Below are 20,154 nucleotides of genomic sequence, written 5' to 3'. Positions count from 1 at the left end.
TTGTTCTACGATGTATCTACAGGTGCTATAACTTTAGGAAATAAGTACAACGATCAGCACCATATTTAAAATTAATGCTTCATATCACTAGGGTGAGTTGCTATTGAGTTTTTACACACCGAAATATAACTTTAGGGGGAAATGGTCCAGTGTTGGAAGTGTATGCAGCATATATATAGACAGTATTAAACAGGTATATATATGAAATAGGGCGGCCCGGTAGTCCAGTGGTTAGCACGTCGGCTTCACGGTGCAGAGGTACCGGGTTCGATTCCAGCTCCGACCTCCCTGTGTGGAGTTTGCATGTTCTCCCCGGGCCTGTGTGGGTTTTCTCCGGGTGCTCCGGTTTCCTCCCACATTCCAAAAACATGCGTGGCAGGCTGATTGAACACTCTAAATTGTCCCTAGGTGTGAGTGTGAGTGTGAATGGTTGTTCGTCTCTGTGTGCCCTGCGATTGGCTGGCAACCGATTCAGGGTGTCCCCCGCCTACTGCCCGGAGACGGCTGGGATGGGCTCCAGCACCCCCCGCGACCCTAGTGAGGATCAAGCGGTTAGGAAGATGAATGAATGAATGAATGAATATATGAAATATATAGACATGTACTAGCCGACTTGATTCTCATGGTAGAAAGTAGGTCAGAGTAGGCCAGCCCTCCACCCTGCACCTCAACCAGGCTTCCCGATGGACGACACACACACACTTGCGACGGGCTATTCTTTTTTTCCCCCCCCTCACTGTAAAAACATTGCTCATTTGCAGATTCCTCTGAGGGGGAACAAAGTGAGCTCAACTCAACAGGTTAATGCCATAGGGAATATATTGCTACTTATCTTGCTGTTTTTTTTTCTCTCTCTCAAACATGGTGAACGCTGTGCAAGGAAATGAAAAGAAGCTTTGAGCTATACATCATTCGCTTCAATAGCTTTGGGACTTTCTTGCATTTCATTTTCATTTTAATTCATTCCGTCCAATTTCTTTATTCATGTTGATGCATGACAACATGCATATGCACTGACGGGTGCTTCATTTAACATTTGAGGCTCATTCTGATCTAACACACCCTCAGAGTATGAATCTGAATTGAATTGATTGCCGTTCTCAGGGAACGGTATCATCCACAGCTATTTGTTGCAGTCCGGTAGTGCACTTTGCGATGAAAACACAAATCTATGACCTTTGGTTGAGTCTAATATTTTATGTATGAGCATGTATTTGCATATAAATCCGTTGTTCGGGTTTTCTGTTACATTTTGGTGAAATTATTGATATTCAAGACTGTCTCGTGTGTTTTTTCGCAGGGCTGAATGGAATACGAGCAGGTTTGCTGCCATCGACTACATAGGGAAACGCTTTGCTCTTTGTGTACAGCAGGGGGTGCTGTGCAGCAAAGATCTGTAATCTGCCAAGAAAAAAACAACCGAAGAAGTAGAAGCAGAGGACAAGCATTTAAAGACAGGAGTAGATTTGCAAGATACTTGGATTAGATTTTCCCCATGGCCACAGAGATGGATTCTGATCCAGGTAAGCCATTTTAAATGTAATTAAATTAAAGCTTTTGGACGTTGCAGGAGTTAAAACAGCTACAGGCAGCCACTAGTATCTGTGAAATGGATGTCAGTTATGTTTGTGTCTGGGCAGACTCACAGGCTGCATGACGCACTGGCGAACCGATGAAATTTACCGACGAAAGCATGGTCAAAATAACATGACGAACTGACAGACAGACAATTGCAGTTTTGTTCGGCTTGAAAAAAAAAACTCGGACTGATGACGACTGACGGGTACCCAGGTTGAACCTTCCAACCCTCCTCGCATTGACAAAAACGGATGCTGTCCGCAAAGCCCCGCCCCTCCACCCCTCATCGACGAATACATTTTGCCGCGTGACGGCTGCTGTACACACATCACACCTCCCACCCTCGTTGAGAATATTCCCGGGCCGATTTTTGGGCCCAATACTTGCTTCATTTGGGTTCATTTGATGCATGCTTTCTTCTGACGAAAGGCAAGTTACAATGTTTTGCTATTATACAACATGAACATTACATCATGTGCGATGACTGTCCGGAGGGAAATGGCAGAGAGACGGTCAATATGTAGCCAACGTGTAGTCATGAAAGAGCTCACGTCAAATTTAGATACGAGCTCGTAGTCGTGTGTTTGATTTCACTTGTGTCTTTGAAAGTGTTTTCACTCATGAGGGTGTTACAGAAAGTAGTGAGTGAGAATGCTTACATATGAGAGCAGTGCGTGTGACAGCTGTTTTAGCGTATAAGAACAAGAAATCCACTCGTGTAAATTTAGTCATAAGTGTAAGAGCTAATCTTAAATTACATTTGTCCCGAACTGCTCCATGTATTAATATTGAGCAGAACAGTAATCCAATTGCAGCAAAGGTAATTTGCATATTCATGAGAAATCCAACTGTCTCTTGTGGATGGCAATTTTGACCAAAGGGACTGCCTTTAAAAAGGGCGTCCTTTGGTGTTTCCAACACAAATTATCCATTAGCAGTAAAAAAAAAAAAAAGATCAAATATTATTAAAGAAAAAAAGTGGTTCAGGACCTTCTGTCTGTTTGGAAAAGTAATGACTCGCCCACCACCAGTTTACTTCTGCGAACCTTATTGTGCGTGCTTTATATGAAGTGTCCATTATTGACAAACCTTCCTGTACAGATTGCAGAGCCATCATGGAACCCGTGTTAAGGGTTCACTCGTGCAATATATGTGAGGAGTCAAGTTAGGACAGAAATAAACGGGGAGTTGATTGTTTCATCACCCTCTAATGACAATCATTTTGAACGTCACCTTGTTATTTTGCCTCTCCTAAAAACTCCCCAGACATGCGACACGTGTACAAGTCTGAGCACATCTGATGCAACACCACTGATGCAACACGAGACTTCAGCACTGGTGTGAAGCCAGGTAATAAAACGGTGTCTCTCTTTGTACGGCAATATTTTCTGTACAATAAATTCGATGGAGGCCTACTAGTCTAAATACGGCATTCTGATTAATATGAATATGAGTTAAGCAGTAAAATCCACCAGGTTTTTTTTCATCTGGGGGGGGGGGGGGGCATTTTGCTACTTGTGCTGCGATTGTTTGTTACCTGAACCCGGAACAACTGTGAGGTAATTTTTAGTCAACAGCCTTTTGAACATTTTGAAGGTTTCACGAGCCGGTCAGCTGTTGTTAAGATACGTCACAATGAAGCATTGACTGCTCCGACGAAGGGTGAAGTGACAGCCGAAACTGTCAACTAGAAAAGAGATTTTCTCTTCACTAAAAAAAAAAAAAAAAAGAATTTTCTGGGAAAAAAAAAGAAACCTTAACCAAATTCAAAAAATAAAAAGACAAGATGAATGTCATGGCGCTATGATTGCCTCGTGATTGATTGGCAACCATTTAACAATGTACCTTACCACTGATCAAAACTTGGACTACAGTTCACCTAAAAATCGTACGAGGAACAACGGATATATGAAAACAGATTTATCATCCCTATTACTAAAATGGAATGATGTCATCTAACAGTGAAGTTAAACTTGAATATATTACTGAATATGGAGCCACTGCTCTGATTTGAAAAATGAAACATGTAATTTAAGATTCCACCCGTCCCCTCCTTGACTGTCTTCATATATTATTTCAAACGGTTTCATAAATGTGTTTTGTATATACAATCCTGGTTCATGTGCACACACAGTCTGTTATTCAAATTAATCATTGATTTCTTGGATGTGGCAAAGAGAGTGGGACGGAGAGGGGCAACGTCATAAAAGGAGCTTGAAATTTCAGACGACATACGCGCATGTACATGACTGCCTGTGTTGCTCGTGCACAACAACAAGGTATTTTCGACTTGATTTGATTCAGAGAAGCGATGAATAAAACATGTTTTCCATATGCATATGAAAGGGAGGTGTTGACAAAGCAAAACAAAGATAAATAAAGATGTGGGGCCGGTGGAAAAAAGCAAGCGGCGAGATCTTTCTCCTGAACCTGCTCCGAATCCCTAACACTGCCAATTAGCCGGGGCTCGACTACAAGCCCATCTGGGGATGTCTCTTAGCCCCCACTCTCCCTGACATAATTGCTTCTCCTGAGGAAGAACAGGTGAGTGCACCTTAAGATGTCCAGACATGCTCTTCAATTTGAGGAACTAAACCCAAGCTCTTACTAATGCTGCCAACCAAGCAGATTTCAACTTTCAAAGTTAAAGTATTAAAATTAAATGTGGAAAAAGGTTGAGATGGTGAAGAGTGGAATGAATGATATGCCGCTGTAGTTTTATGCGGGTATTTCATGAGTGGCAACAAATGCTCAATTGATATTTGACAGCACGAGCAATTCTTAGTTTGCAATAGCAGCAACGAGCCACATTACTGTGAAACAAATGAACTTGTTTGCACAACGATGCAAGAATAATCAGTTACCGCCGTACTCACGTTTTTTTTTTAATGACCAACAAGTGCTTTTTGCAAATGTTCATTGACCTTCCATCACCATCATAGGAATAAAACACCGTCATAAACCATTTGATGTAATTATGACACCATTGATGTCATCATCATTGTATTGATCATCTATATATATATTGCGCGTCGTCCCGCACGCGGTCTGTCCTTCCGTCTGTCCCTTTTCAAAACGTACCTACTTCACCGCGCCGCCACTGCGCCGCTCAGGCAGTGGCTCACTACGATCGCGCGGGCATCTTAGCGAAAAAATGTTGTCTACCCACAAGCATTGCAATGAAATTGTTAGTTATTTAGTAGAGCTAAACATCTCTTTATTTTCGCGATAAGCAATGAAGATGAACAAAAAGTTGAACCAAGCAACAACACTTTTGTGGGCCGAAGGCCCACCTTACCAGCCTTCCGCAGGAACTAGCTGATGAGCCGCCCGGAGGGCGGCGAACCAGCTAGTTACATGATAAATGCAAAAGATGTTTCCGGATAGCGGTGAGCAACATGTGCATAATGTATAGAATAGTGTAACTTGATAGTGATTGCAATCAAGATCAACCAGGTTTTTGCTCGCTTCCCAACACACCCTACGTCAGACTTACACGACCACCCGATGACATGCCACTCGGCTTATTCCCTACAGACGTGAGGAGAATCCGGCAGTGGATTAACCCCTGAAAAATCACACGGCCTGACATTATCCCGAGGCGCTCACTGAGGGGCTGTGGCCACGAGTTGACCGAGATGCTAACAGACATTTTAATCACGCTCCAACTAGCATCTGTCCCAACCTACCTACAGGCTGCCTTCATCATCCCTGTACCCAAGACCTCCACAGCATAGATCAAAAACTCAATCGACATCACTGCGGACCCTCACCAGTAGGCCTACGGGAAGAATGATTCCAACTCATTAGTGAGATATACTGCCCTCACCCACCTGGAAAGCAGGAACTTCATCTTCATATTTCCACCTCCTCTTCCTCGATTTCTTCTATGCCTTCAAAACCATCACCACACAGAACCTGGTCTGAAAGTCCTTTCCTGGGGAACCGGGCGCCTTGACTTTCTGAACAACAGACCGCAGATTGTCCGGACCCACAACACAGTGTCATCCTCCATTATCTTCTGCACTGGCTTCTTCAAGGCTATGTGCCGAGCCCCCTGCTGTTCACACTACTGTATTGACCTGTGACTGCTGTGCGAAATTCTGGAGGTGTCATATAGTGATGACCGACACAGCGGTAGTGGGAGACATCAGCAACAACAATGAGTCTGAGGACACAGGGAGGGAGAACATCTGGTGCAAAGATGACAACCTTTGTGAAGAAGAAGAAGAAGAAGTTGATGGTGGATTTCAGGAAGGAGAAATGGGCCCCTTGCAGTGGCAAAGAATAGTTTATAGATTTCCATCCTGACCTGTACTGCATATTTACACTGAGTACGTAGTGGGACAGATGGGCTACTTCAAAGCCTTGCGGCATTGTGGCCACGGGGTCTGTCCGACTGGCGACTGTCAGGTGACCTCACACTTGCAGGCTCACTCCAGGCTGCTCACCCTGTCAGTGTGAACTGGCCTGGAGAGCTCAGGGCAGCGCCATGAGAAGAGACCTTGACATACAAGGCCATCTGACATGAATGTCGACCTAAGAAACGCCCTTCGTGGGCAGTGATACAGACACACATCATGAGCGCATCATTTTTGATTGCACTTCTAGCAAAATTCAGCAGCGTTGCTGTTGTGTGAGACGACACGCATGCCCTGTATATCCACAAGAACAAGATTATCATGACCTCAATGAACTCTTTAAATGTATCATCTGTGAAAATGTTTCCTCCTTGATTGTGTTTACATGAAAACGTATCAGTTTGTCTTCTTTTCTTATTTGTGATGACGGCAGGCTCGAAATTGTGTCGACTTTTCCCCTGCTAGAGGCAGACTGTGACCCGCTCAGTGTGTCCAGTGTTGGAGTGACACACGGCTAAACGGCTGCACAATTGCCCCGGCCGGCTATCCACTGTGTCTCATCATTAGTGCTCTCCCAGCCAGTGTTTAAATCTGCTATGCTGCTCACAGAGCCATTTCCATGAAATCTCGGTCCAATTAAATGTCGGGGAGGATACCGAAATTGAGTCCAGGAGCAATCTTCATCACTTTTGTTCTCTACTACATATCTTAAGACAGTACCTCGATTCTCATCAGTGCCTGAATATTTTAGGTAAACTCTACTCATAAATATCCCGTGAAAATGACTTGGTGTTTACTTTCCATCAAGATTCCCGGGGCAAGTTTGTGGTTGAGTTGCAGTTGGTTTTGTAAAATGGGCTCACGTGATTCCAGCTAAAGTGTGCTGAGGGGATTTGTTGAGTAATGCTCTTTAGCATGAGGGTAAGTTAACCCCAAATGTTCTTGAAAATTGTGTTTATGCGCCTTCACTCGTCGAAATACTGCATTCTGATTCATTTTGCGTTTGGGGAGTTCAGCAACAAAATCCACCCATTTCTATCCAGCTCAAGGGGCGGCCATTTTGCCACTTGTTGTGGACTCACACTAACCAAAATGGAAATTACATCTTCAATCTTATCAGCTGACCCAAATACACAAAAGCATGACTTGCAATTCACAAAGGCAGCGGTGTGCATCAAATGTTGTCAATGTGATACCTTACCTGCAAGGCTCGCCATGAGTGACTGCAGGACCAGGAGTTTCCATAGTAACATCATCTTCAATTTTAAAGGGTCAAGGTGGTCTCACATGCAGTCACAAATATATATGGAGTCCTATTTCCACCTTTCCGCCGTATCAACCTGCGCACAAAATAGACGGGTGTCACGAGCAAGATGACAATATACAACATATTGCATTGATCAAACTATAAATTGGAAAGTGACATCATCCGTCACGAATTCAATTCATGTTCAATTGGTATGTTTCCGTTCAGTCGTAACTGACCACCAATGACATTTCCAATGTTATGTTTCAATGATGGGGGTGCATGGAATGTGAAAAGCCCTCTCTTTCTCGTTGTTGAATATGTAACTCTGGAAAACAAATATTTGCCTTTACAAATTGAGAACAGAAGCATCATATTCGTGTTCAAGTTTAAAGCAAAATAAGATTCACGCGACGGGTAAAACACTGTCGTCAAACCCTCATGTCACACGTTTGCCTTCCTTGTCAGCATCTTAAAAGTCGGACATATACTGTATGAATACGCCGTTGCCCGTCTCGCAAGTCACCTTTCTGGTCATGCGCTATCCAGGTGAATAGGACTAAAACAAAACAAAACAACTTACTGTCATTTCATTTTTTTTCATGGTTACTCCCACCGTGATACGGCTGACCGGAGCGAACAACAACACAGAGTGTGAGATCAAAACTAACCACTGTCAAGCACATTGCAAAAGGACCAGAAATTATTTGAATGTGCCATTAAACATTAATTATGGATTGTGCACCTTGCAGCTCAGACCTCCATGCGCCTCTCGAAAAGATGCCTTTTATCTTCATGCATCATTAAGAGGCTTGTCAGAGTCAGTCTTTGCTACATCAATAGTGCAGGGCTGGGACTTACTCCTAGAGAGCATTCTCTTTTTTTACGCATATTAAAGTGTGTCTGATAAAAGCAGCAAGCTCCAGGCCAAGAATAATAATGACTAGTCAGTAAGTGAACGAATCCTTTTAACATTGCCACCCGACGTTAATTTGAGACATGCGGTCAGTACAAAACATTGAGTGAAACCTTCATGGCGAGATGGGAATAACAAATGCAACCCATGAGAATGCTTGTATGTTCACGTAGGCAACATTCAAACAAAATGAAATTGGAAATTTAATGTTGGATGACAGAAAATGGTCATGTTTCTTATTCCTTAAAACTCCGCAAGAAGGTACTTTCACCCTCAACCGCTTTGAATCGTCCATTTCGAGAACTCGCGTGAAAGTCAAGTCAAGTCAAGAGTATTTCTCGAGCACTTTCAAACAGCCATCGCTGCATACAAAGTGCTGTACATGGAGCAACTTAACATGCACAATAAACAGTAAGACAAATCGGTAATAAAGGCGGTAGAAAGCACCAAACAGTAAAATCAAGAACAAATCTAAGTCATGCTGAGTCGAATGCCAAAGCATACAAGTGAGTTTTGAGGAGGGCTTTGAAGATGGGCAGCGAGGAGGCAGATTCATTTGACTCGTCCTTGCATCTAGCCGAGTGCTGCTTTGATGGAAGTTTTTTTTTATCCCAGGCAACATACAGTACACAGTTGGTGGTACACAAAGCCTGTGTGAAAGTGCTTTTACTTCATATTTCTTAACCATTTCACTCAAAGAGTTGCTGCTCCAACGTTCCACGGCAAATGGAAATCGCACGCAAACTAGAAAATAATTCAACCCTTTTCGAGAATTTTGAAATAATCTATGTTACTTTACGAAACCTTCTTAAAAGACGAAATGGTATTACTTCCCATAGTGGCTGGAATATGGGATACTCATACTGCAAATAGGTTTGTACTGTAAGGCGTTTGTTCAAACTGGTCTGTATCCTTTCGTTCAATCTATTAATTCCCTCCCTCAAATTTGAATTTTAAAGACATGTCTGCTCTCTTTTGCCCATGTACAATTCATTAAACGGAATTAGAATTCATGCCTTTGCTCCACATTCACAACAGCATTGAATATAACAATCACCTTTGTATTTATTCATTCATTCATTCATCTTCCGAGCCGCTTGATCCTCACTAGGGTCGCGGGGGGTGCTCCGGCCCGGGGAGAACATGCAAACTCCACACAGGGAGGCCGGAGCTGGAATCGAACCCGGTACCTCTGCACCGTGAAGCCGACGTGCTAACCACTGGACTACCAGGCCGCCCCTTTGTATTTATTCATGTCCAATTACCTGCACTGCTGCTCCGTCTCATTATCTTGTGTTCTACAACTGTCCACTTCGGCTCTCGATTTACCGGTTGATCTACGTTCTCGCCTTCACCCAACAGTCACGAGCTGCGGGTCGCGACCAAATAAACGAGATCACAGATACGAGCGGCCGAAATGAGTTTCCGCTGCATGACGCCTGGGCTGTCTCTTAGAGATAAGGTGAGAAGCGCAGAGGGGCTTAGAGTAGAGCCACTGCTCGTCTGTATTTTGAGGAGTCAGATGAGGTGGCTGGGGCATCTTATTAGGATGCCTTCCGGGTGAGGTGTTCCGGGTAGCTCTCACAGGAAAGAGGCCAAGGAGATGACACAGAGCATGTTGCAGAGACTATTTCGCGCGACTGGCCTGGGAATGACGTTGCCGTCAGAAAAGCTGGTTGAAGGGGCCCAGGGAGAGTCGAAAATCTCAAATAGCAGCTCCCACGACCCCACAACCCCGGTAAAAAAACAAAAAAAAAATTGTACCGATCTAAAATAAATGAAATTCCTCCACCAGTTTTTTTTCTACTTTAAAAATCAGCCTATATCACTCACCCCAAGGGACCTCTGCATTGACTGTCTTGCCATGTGATATTGTATTCAGAGATCATGTGAACGGTCAGTTTCATTGATTATTTTTGAGTCTCAACATGTGAAAACAGATACAAATGCCCAGACTCAACTTCCCCAAAACAGGAGACGATTTGGGCACTGACCACGTAGTGTAGCCACATTAGGAGTGCTACGAGTACAACTGAAGCACCACAAGTCTGTCTTAGCTGAGGTGAGGCCGTGTTCATTTCTTTTTTTTTTTTAACATGTAGTTATGTATATCTTGATATCATACTAATTTTAATGGGGCAATTCAATTTATGCTGGACCGTGTATGTTTTTGTAGCCTGCCACACAGAGAAGTCGACTCCACACAGACGTGCAGGCATGCGAGGAGAGATGTCGGAGTGTCGCGGGGCAAAAAAAAAAAAAAAATGCATTTCAACCTTGAGCTGCGCTTGGGTGAGATTCAGCGGCTTGGTCAACAGTAGTCAAGGTGTAGACGAGCACCTCTCCAACAGCAAGTGGCAATTGATTTTTGTCTGCACTCAAAATCCTAACCCTTCGGAAAACTGATGTTAAACTGAGCTGTAAACAGACAAAAGGTTACTCCATGCAGTGTGTCTCTTTTCCATTGCAATGCCATCCACAGATTAATTCCGACCCCGGAGCGCAGTAAGATATTCCAAATCTCAAATATATATATTCTGAATTACGACATCACAATTATCCAGCTCATTTACATGATATCCTTCCACACTGAGTCCCAACTCCCCCCCCCCCCCGCACGCCCCACCCCCCCACCATGGGGGCTGCTGGACGACATGGTACTATTATGTGAAGGACAAAAAGCGCAAGCACAGTTTAGCCTCAGCTAACGGTGTTAGAAGAGAGAAGATAACAGCGTTATCGTAAGATCACGTGCAGATACACCCATTTTTGGCAAAATGGTCGGCCAGCCACCAGCCATGTGGGAGAGTGCGATGCATCAAAACGAGAGAAAAAAAACGGGCTAGAGGAGCGAAGCAGCTGGACCAGGTAACGCCACAATGGCATTGAAATGGCAGACTTGTCATTGGCCCAATCAGTATGTGGGTCAGGATGAGGGTTGGCGCACTGCTTGAAACTGAACCGACCCAAAAATGACCTAATTTCACCATAGCAAGAAATATGCTTTTTGTGATTCGTCATCGTCGTTTTTTTTTTTGTTTGTTTGTTTTATTTTCCTTCTGGAATTATGATTCAAAGTGAATCAAGGCACCAAGCAAAAGCGATACAGAAAATGAATCGCTTTGCTTGTCAATTAGCAGCGAAAATAAATATTCTCCTGCCGCTGCAGTATAATAACACTGAGAAAATGCGGTGAGTGGAAAGATCTGCAGTCTTGAAAATAAAAAATGGTGGGGGCTCATCTGATTGCAATTTTGTGTGCATTCACCACTGCAGATAATAATTTGACAAACCACGTATTTCAATAGATTGACAGCCAAAAGGTTTTGGCTTCAAATATGTCTTAGCTCAGTGGTGCTGGTGAGGAGTTCCCATGTTCCGCTCCATTGTTTTTTCACCGCGTTCCTCGACATCTAAGTTTGATTGAAGACTCTGAGGTGTGAGTCTAAGTTCTCTGTTGTCAAAACTGCCATACATCCTTCAGTGCGGGGTGGAGTACTATGAATCTCTGGGGTGTCATCCTTAGGAATCCATTGCGTGTGTCCTACGGAGGAACAAATAAACCCCTCTGCAAGCATTTGTTCATGAGCCTGAAACCTCGATGTCCGTAAATGACTAATCTGTGAGTCACATACAGTCAGACATTTAGGTCGGGTATTTCCATATTGGGGGGGGGGGGGGGGGAACACCATCCACTTTTCCGTAGTTGGATGTGAGTCTATGTACGACGACTGCTCTGTGTTTCCGTGTGCCAGTCCCCCGAGACCCAGCTGCGGTTCTTCACATCTTCAGAGCGTCGGCTTCATCAATCCAAGTCTTATTATGGACTTACTCCTCGTATGCAGCGCTATTGCCACTCTCACATTGCAGCGGTGCATCTGCCGAGCCTCCAGTATTCTTACAATACTGCCACAGCCCAAGCTACCCATTCATCACAAATATGAAGTTATTTCTTGAGATGCCGCACACCAGTCCTCTCCTCTGCATGCACCAATTCACCAAGAGCAGGGGTGGCCAAGTGCAGTCCTTTGAGAACCACCACGCCCCCTATATAGACGATTTTAGATGCCTCCCTCCTCCAACTGAATCGGGAATGTAGGAGGAGGGAGAGATCTAAAACCGGCTAGATGGGAGCTCTCAAGGATCGCACTTAGGTACCCTTCTACTTTGAAGTCTCCAGTCCTGCGCCTTTCCAGCCCTGCGTACTCATCTTTAATAAAAGCCACTTTGTTCACTTCCTCACATCGCTTGTTACAGTACTTACTTTACCTGGAGCTTTCATTTGTGGGTTTCTCCAAATTTCATATACTGATTTACATGTAGGCGGCCCGGTAGTCCAGTGGTTAGCACGTGGGCTTCACAGTGCAGAGGTACCGGGTTCGATTCCAGCTCCAGCCTCCCTGTGTGGAGTTTGCATGTTCTCCCCGGGCCTGAGTGGGTTTTCTCCGGGTGCTCCGGTTTCCTCCCACATTCCAAAAATATGCATGGCAGGCTGATTGAACACTCTAAATTGTCCCTAGGTGTGAGTGTGAGTGCGAATGGTTGTTCGTCTCTGTGTGCCCTGCGATTGGTTGGCAACCGATTCAGGGTGTCCCCCGCCTACTGCCCGGAGACAGCTGGGATAGGCTCCAGAACCCCCCGCGACCCTAGTGAGGATCAAGCGGTTAGGAAGATGAATGAATGAATGAATGATTTACATGTTTTATGGAGTCTGCCGTCACGTGACTGCACATTTCCATAACCTCAAAATTCAAATAAAACTAAAATCTAAATGTGTGCCTTTGTGAATTATGGATCTAAATAAGCGTGACAGGAAGTTTCTGGGGGGCAAAATAGTTTGCCTTTAGCAAGGAAATGCATCTCTGCGGTTCTCAGACAAGGAAGATAATTCAAACGTGCCTGTGGAATGAGGGTTGGAAGCTGGGGGGGTGAAAATGCCTGTGTGTCCCTGATCCAGAATCAACAGAAAACAAAATCATGTGATGCGTTGCACATCGTGAGAAGCGACCACGAAACAGTTCTTGTGATTTCTAAATATATTTTGGCTTTTTATGTGAAATGAAGATGTTTGCAGACCTTATAGCAGTCAAATTAATAATGCAGCAGTCCCACAGCCCAAATCCCCCCTTCTGAAGCGAGTTGCTGTGGGAAATCTTATAAAGCACTCAATTAAAGCCAGTCACAAGGACATACAGTACAGTGTGCAAAGATGTTTGAATTAAATAAATAAGAATTTTTAAAAAAAGCATTCGAGGCTGAGAAAATCTGCGGAGACGCTGCAATGCTTTGTAACCAAAGGCCTGCGAGTTACTGAGCATCATAAAGCATTTTAAAGCAATAGATTCGTTTACAAATGGGGCATTTACAGAACCGATGGGACTTTAGTAAATGGGTGGAAAATTGTCGTTATTCAATGGGATGACCCGAATCGTTTACCTCTCGAAACAGATACAGACTACAAGATAATTCACACAGCAAGCTGCGCTTTCAGCATAACAAATCACAGCAGTTTGGTTTTCAGTGGCAGGAAGTTTCAAACCCCCCCCCCCCCTTTTTTTTTTTAATACGCTTCGGTGAGTCAAGCCATTCTTCAAATCCAAATGGCCGCATATATTTGTGATACGGTGTATTTTTCAGACTGTTTTTCTCCCTCCTACCGGCCAGTGTTTCGATTCCACCTCGGGGCTAACAAGAATGGCCCGCTGCAAATTGCAGCTAATCAGAGAGAAGCTATGGAGCGCAGATGAAAAACGGTTTTCAGCTAGCAAATTGGTGAGCGTGTGAAGGCCCGCAAGACAAAAACAAAAAAACAACAAACACCCATCCTCTCGCGTGGCATACAACAGACTTTCTCGACAACCCTGATCGGTTCTACTGCAGATTTCACACGTATGAACTTATGGTTCAAGTGCCATCGTGTGCACGGAATTGATTGTTGTTCTTCGGAATTGTTGAAGAACAATTGTTCACGTTGATGCCGTGGTTGTCGGCAGCTGCTGAATGCACCTGAAAAAGTAACTTGAGTCAAGTAATCAAATCAATCAAATAGCCAATTTGCAATTTAAAATCGAGAAATCAACAAAGTAACTCAGTTAGTTTGTCACGGGAACTGCGGCAACGCCGGTGTCGAAGCAATCAAAGTCAAACGAAGTGGATTCATTGGCTGCGAGCAGTTGCGCTTGATTCCGTCTCATCTCACTCATTTTCAGGCTCCGTATAGCGTTTCGTCTGCTCTGTTAAGTTGAGCTCGGTATTCGGATCGATGCCGTGCTTGTTCCACTTGCCAGAATTATTCTGCTCAATGCAGTGTTCTCATTGAAGGACTTCAGAATCTTCTGACCGCCCCACCCCACGCTCCTCCCCAATACATTCATTCATTCATTCATCTTCCGAGCCGCTTGATCCTCACTAGGGTCGCGGGGGGTGCTGGAGCCTATCCCAACTGTCTTCGGGCAGTAGGCGGGGGACACCCTGAATCGGTTGCCAGCCAATCGCAGGGCACACAGAAACGAACAACCATTCGCACTCACACTCACACCGAGGGACAATTTTGAGTGCTCCACGAACCTGCCACGCATGTTTTTGGAATGTGGGAGGAAACCGGAGCACCCGGAGAAAACCCACGCAGGCCCGGGGAGAACATGCAAACTCCACACAGGGAGGCCGGAGCTGGAATCGAACCCGGTACCTCTGCACTGTGAAGCCGACGTGCTAACCACTTATCTACCGGGCCGCCCTTCCCCAATACATTTTATCTACTTTTTGCGTCAAGGGAGAGCTGGAGCCCACCCCAGCTGGCTTTGGGCTACAGGCGTGGTACACCCTGGACTGGCGACTCGCCAATCACAAAGCACATAAAAATTTTAAATCAAATAAAAATAAAAAAAAAAATAGCTCTCACACCCACACAACAATTTAAATGAAGGAAAAACCAGTCAACTGCTTCATGTCTACACTTTGAAAACATCAGCATAACCTTCAGTTTTGTCGTGCGATATCACAAATGTAACGTTTGTGGTCACGCTCAAAGTGGAAATTCTTCGAAAACGATGCCGTTTGTTTCCGCTCCAATTCAGGGAGTGGACGCAACAGATTGCGCCGTTCCTGCAGTTTTCTGTCAGCCGTGATGATTTCAAATGAACAATGTGGGCCCACTATCTCAAATTGCTGGTGTGTGCCACATGCTCGGACAGAGTAAGCATCGCGGAACACATTACATTTGACTGTGCAGGCTCATCCAAAACATCTTTTTCAGATAATATTTTATTGCAACTGCTTTCCTCGGTCCAAAAAGGTGCTGGCTGTTTTTTACAAGTTGCAAGAGTCAAGAGCCACGGTTCCTAAATCGCTGTTTACTGTTTGCCGAACCACACCCCGTGCAAATTGCGCGTTCTACCCCAAACCGTCTCAACTTAAATGAGGGTGTGTGTGTCAACACTCGGCTTTTCGGGGATGCGTTTGATGGCATCTGTGAACTCACACCGCACAGGATTGATATCTGAGCTCCAATTCACTCCCTGTTTAATCCCACCCTATCCTAACTACCGGTTGCAGTATAGGTGGTCAACATCGGCGGAAAGGGGATCTGAAAAACTGCGGGGATTATAATAGGGAGGGTCCACCGGCGGGGGGGATTTACTAAACATCTGCACTAGACGCAGATTACTTTACCCCTCCCGCCTCCCCCTTAACTTTCAACATGACAGTTTGTGAATAAAGTGGACGGGCATGGATCAGATCAGCAGAAAGTGGAATTCAGACAAGGCAATTGTGTCCACAAGAGTTCTCTCTCATTTGGGTCGCATTGTTTTCCTTCGAATGACACCACATGTGAATCAAGCGGATGACGACACGCCGCTACGATGATCAAAAAGGAGAGAAAAATGTCTCACCCACCTGCTTTGGTGCCAATTTGGCGCAGCCTCTCGACTTAATCCGTCTCGGACATCGCCGCCGCGTGCACACAAAGATCCGCCCGCGTGACTCGGCTGCGCGCCGATCTTCTTCCTTTCTGCGTGCGCGCTACGTTTGACGGGCGGTGTGGCTCTGCGTGACGGCACGGCTGCGCGTCTCCATCCCACTGCCTCCCCTTCTACGTCCGTTTCTCAGAGCGTCCTCAGAGCCAGCCGGGGAAAGTGAAGTGCGTCGCTTGTCCTGAATGCGCCGAGGGGGGGGCGTTCCTCCCTTCCTAGCAGGCAGGAGCGGGGCGCGCGGATGGCGGCCGGTGGGCTTCGGAGAAAAAGAGAGCGAGCCCCCCCGTCTTTTGAGTCTCCCCGGACCAGCCTCTCGATGTACCCAAGCGGAACAGACTCCCTCCCCTCCTTCTCACACGCCACCTCCCCCCCCCCACTCCCCTCCCCCTGCTGATCCTGGGATGCGAGTTGCTCATGGACCACTTTTAGGCTGCCTGACAATTGTCGCTGCTGTTGATATGAAGGGTAAACGGTGAGGTGCAACACCTAGTTAGCGTGTGTAGGCGCTGTTCTCTCCTGCTTTCTGGGTTCCTTTTAATAGGTGAACCAAATACACTGAGCATTGTTCTGAAACGGGGTGCGCGTACAGAACGTCATGCTGTTTGAGGTCTCCCACATATTGCGACGCATTGTCGACTTCATGCTACTTTCGGAAAGAGCGACTGTCTTTTGAACTGTACATTGAAACATAGTCATTTAATTCATTCATTCATTCATTCATTCATCTTCCGTACCGCTTGATCCTCACTCGGGTCGCGGGGGGTGCTGGAGCCTATCCCAGTTGTCTCCGGGCAGTAGGTGGAGGACACCCTGAATCGGTTGCCAGCCAATCGCAGGGCACACAGAAACGAACAACCATTCGCACTCACACTCACACCTAGGGACAATTTAGAGTGTTCAATCAGCCTGCCACGCATGTTTTTTTGGAATGTGGGAGGAAACCGGAGCACCCGGAGAAAACCCACGCAGGCCCGGGGAGAACATGCAAACTCCACACAGGGAGGCCGGAGCTGGAATCGAACCCGGTACCTCTGCACTGTGAAGCCGACGCGCTAACCACTGGACTACCGGGCCGCCAGTCATTTAATTGTGTATTCTATTTTTATTTTTTAACAAACTGTCACGTTGCGTGGTGGTGGTGGACCCCAAAAAGCAGGCAGGATGGAGGAGAAGGTTGTACTTGAATAATTGTATTGATAAACAGAGAAAACTAAATCCAAATCAAACAAAGTCCAAAGTATCAAACAAAAATCACGACTGAAGCTAAAAGCTAACAGTGACCGAAACAAACACGACGGGAACAAACAAACAACGAGTCGACAATGAGTGCTCGTGCAGGGAGTCCCTTTTAAACGGCTAACGACATAACGATCAACAGGTGTGCAGCTGCAGGGAGAGCCCGACAGTGCCACCTGTTGGTCACAAACCGAAACATGACACAAACAGAGCGGCTTGCACCTTTTTGATGCGTTTAACTGTCACAGACGTCAAAGTCAAGCCTCGGGGCCCGGATCATGCCAAAATGTTTCTATTTCATGTTTCTCGCCGAACGGATTAATTTTTGCTAGCAGTTTTGCTAAACATTTCCTCTAACCTACAGCAGACATTACGAGCAGCCCCCTCACAAGTTCCATTTTTTTTTCCATTAATTGAATGCGTGCTTTACAATACACAACAGGACGAAAACTAACCGAATCCTGATGGAACCAAAAGACATATTCGTTGGGTGTATCACATGTTTAAATATGATTCTGGACCTTTGCTCCCCACCATCTCCTTACACGGTCCTTCTGTCATGATAGTGTGTCGCACGCATCCCATGGGACGCATGAACCGCACGTCAGTCTGTCTATGATGTGACAGTCTGAGGTGAGTGTTCACTTAGATCTTGGCTCTGCTCATGTCAGCTTTCCTCATGCCTGTAAGATTTCTGTAGGAGAATTGTGGACTTCTTTTTTTTTTCTTTTCTTTTTAATGAGTGGAATTGTTTTAAATGGTCCATTGATTAAGCTTGCTTAGTTAGAGCGAGAGAAATGAAGAGCACCAAGTAATAGAAAAATCAATTGCTGCATGCGTTGCGGCGCAATAATCCAAAGAGAAAGAATATATTACGTGACGCGATGTATGCTTCAGACCAATATGAACGGCATCCCAGTGGACGGCGTGCCCAGCCCAATGGCCTTCTCACATCGTGAGAAACGCAGATAAAACCAAATGACTGAAAATGTCATTTCACACGATGGACTCTGTGCTATCTGACTTTTTTTGGCAAGAGAGCGCCAGCCACCATTGTGTCCCCAAAAATCAGTTGCAAAGGGATTGGTGCGTATTCGGGATTGAAAGTCTGTCCCTCAGCCTCTCCATCCAGCCCAACCCCTACGAGCGCAGAGCAGCATATGATGTAGAGCAGACACATCATCTCAGGCAAGCCGGGTCTCATTACTCAGGCCGTATTTATCCATCCTGGCTCAGGAAGTCTGAGTTTATCAAGGCTTTTTATCGATGGCTGCGTGGATCATTACAAGGGATGGACTGTATTTCCTGTACGGTCATAATGAAGTCATGCTTCTGCGGCCATTCATCAGCAAGCGTGGTTTGAAAGAAAGGCTCCATACAGCCTTATAAAAATTTTTTTTTCCTGCGTGCCGTTTTATGCTTCAAAAGCCTGCTTTAACCCTTGGGTCCTTCAAATGAAAAAAAAAACCCCTAAGTTACGCATGTTACAATTTTTGTAATGATGTATTTTGTGTTATACAAACAGTCCCAACCAAGCCCTACTAACAATCCCGACCGTACGCGTTCATGTTAAATGCATTGGTTTGAAGCCTCCTGCAAAAAGGCAAACTCATTTGCGATCCTCTGGCGCCACCTAAAAGTTGCACGATTGGAATGACCTCAACCCAACAATGTGGCATGCATACGTCTGTCCAAGCGAAAACAAAGCGATTGACGTAAAAATCGCGTGAAATGCATGTTTACACATTAGGTTTACGATGCATTCAGAAATATCAATTATAATGGGTCTCTATGGTGCAAAATATGTAAATTGTGAAGATTACGGACTCAAAACCTTTTTTATTATTGCTGCAATGCCTGAGAATTATCAGCCGGTGACGTCATGAAATTTAGGCCATTTTAGAACCCCCCCCCATACGTTTCAGCTCTCTCGTGTTTTTCCGAATGCCTTTGCCTTTGATTCAAAGACATAATTTTACATTTATCGCAAGCGGTGGACTACCAGGGTTAAAGTACGCCCGTCAAATAACCTTGTGCACAAAAATGTACACACAGTTGTGACAGCCTGCTTTTAACCCCACCCCCTTTGTAAGGTTACATGATTTCAAATCATCTCGTGCACCTGTCACCGCGTTGCCAACTCCTGGGGGTTTGGATCCAAATTATGGGAGCGCAAGCAAGTGTAAGAACCGTGGTTCAGCACTTTAAAGCTCATTTCAGCATTGCTGTCACTTTTATGTTCCACTGCTGCTGTGCTGAGTTTGGGCAAAATAACAAGACAGCAACACGCAATGTACACAAGAGCAGGGGGGGAGGAGTGCTTTGTTGGATTAGAATAAGCATTTATGTTTGACCTCATGGGCATTCGGTTTTTGAGATTTATATACGCGCACCATCCTGGTTGAATAGGAAAAAAAAGGTGACAAATTCAACACAGACCGCCTTAGTCCGTAGCGTATGTGAAGGCCACTGTGAGACGATAAAGAGGAAAGACAGTTAAATCTCCATCCATCCCCTGTTGCAGCAGAAGAAGAAGGAGGAGGTGTTTTTATGGGATGTGCCGCAAAGCAGAAAATTAGTTCCCGAAAAAGTCATTAGCAACTTACTTGTTTTATAGGGTGACATACCCTCTTGTGAGCGTGACTGCGCATGCTTTTCTTTGCCTTTTTTGGCCAACAACTTAAACAAAGACAACGGCCGCGGGCGGAGAAATATCGCGTACAACAAATTAATTTGCCAATAGAATGAGACACATTACAAATTACGCAGCATGAAATATTCAGACGCATCAACTAGTTGCTTGTATGGATGTGAAAGCATTCTAGCAACGTACAGAGAGATGCG

The 20,154-nt window shown here is 45.2% G+C and overlaps 2 protein-coding genes across 4 annotated transcripts in view; both read right to left on the bottom strand.

Annotated features, from left to right (window-relative positions):
- The window catches only part of LOC127607596 (contactin-4-like), a 78,349-nt gene extending 61,943 nt beyond the window's left edge, over positions 1-16,406 (bottom strand). For 2 of the 3 annotated variants that reach the window (XM_052076062.1, XM_052076064.1), the window contains exons 1-2: positions 16,003-16,406; positions 7,141-7,283 (exon numbers count right to left, since the gene is read on the bottom strand). In XM_052076062.1, coding sequence (XP_051932022.1) covers positions 7,141-7,195 — 55 coding nt within the window. In that variant the 5' untranslated portion in view covers positions 7,196-7,283; positions 16,003-16,406. Of the gene's footprint in view, positions 1-7,140; positions 7,284-15,997 lie in introns of all 3 variants that reach the window. The other variant, XM_052076063.1, reaches the window with a different exon arrangement.
- LOC127607617 (lipopolysaccharide-binding protein-like) overlaps positions 1-20,154 on the bottom strand; it is a 143,784-nt gene that overhangs the window by 114,924 nt on the left and 8,706 nt on the right. The gene's annotated exons all lie outside the window — the stretch shown is intronic.

This window comes from Hippocampus zosterae, chromosome 9 (assembly GCF_025434085.1).
Source record: "Hippocampus zosterae strain Florida chromosome 9, ASM2543408v3, whole genome shotgun sequence".
NCBI classification, from domain to species: Eukaryota; Metazoa; Chordata; class Actinopteri; order Syngnathiformes; family Syngnathidae; genus Hippocampus; species Hippocampus zosterae.
The sequence above is the reverse complement of the archived record's forward strand: the minus strand, read 5'-3'. Positions and strand labels throughout refer to the sequence as shown.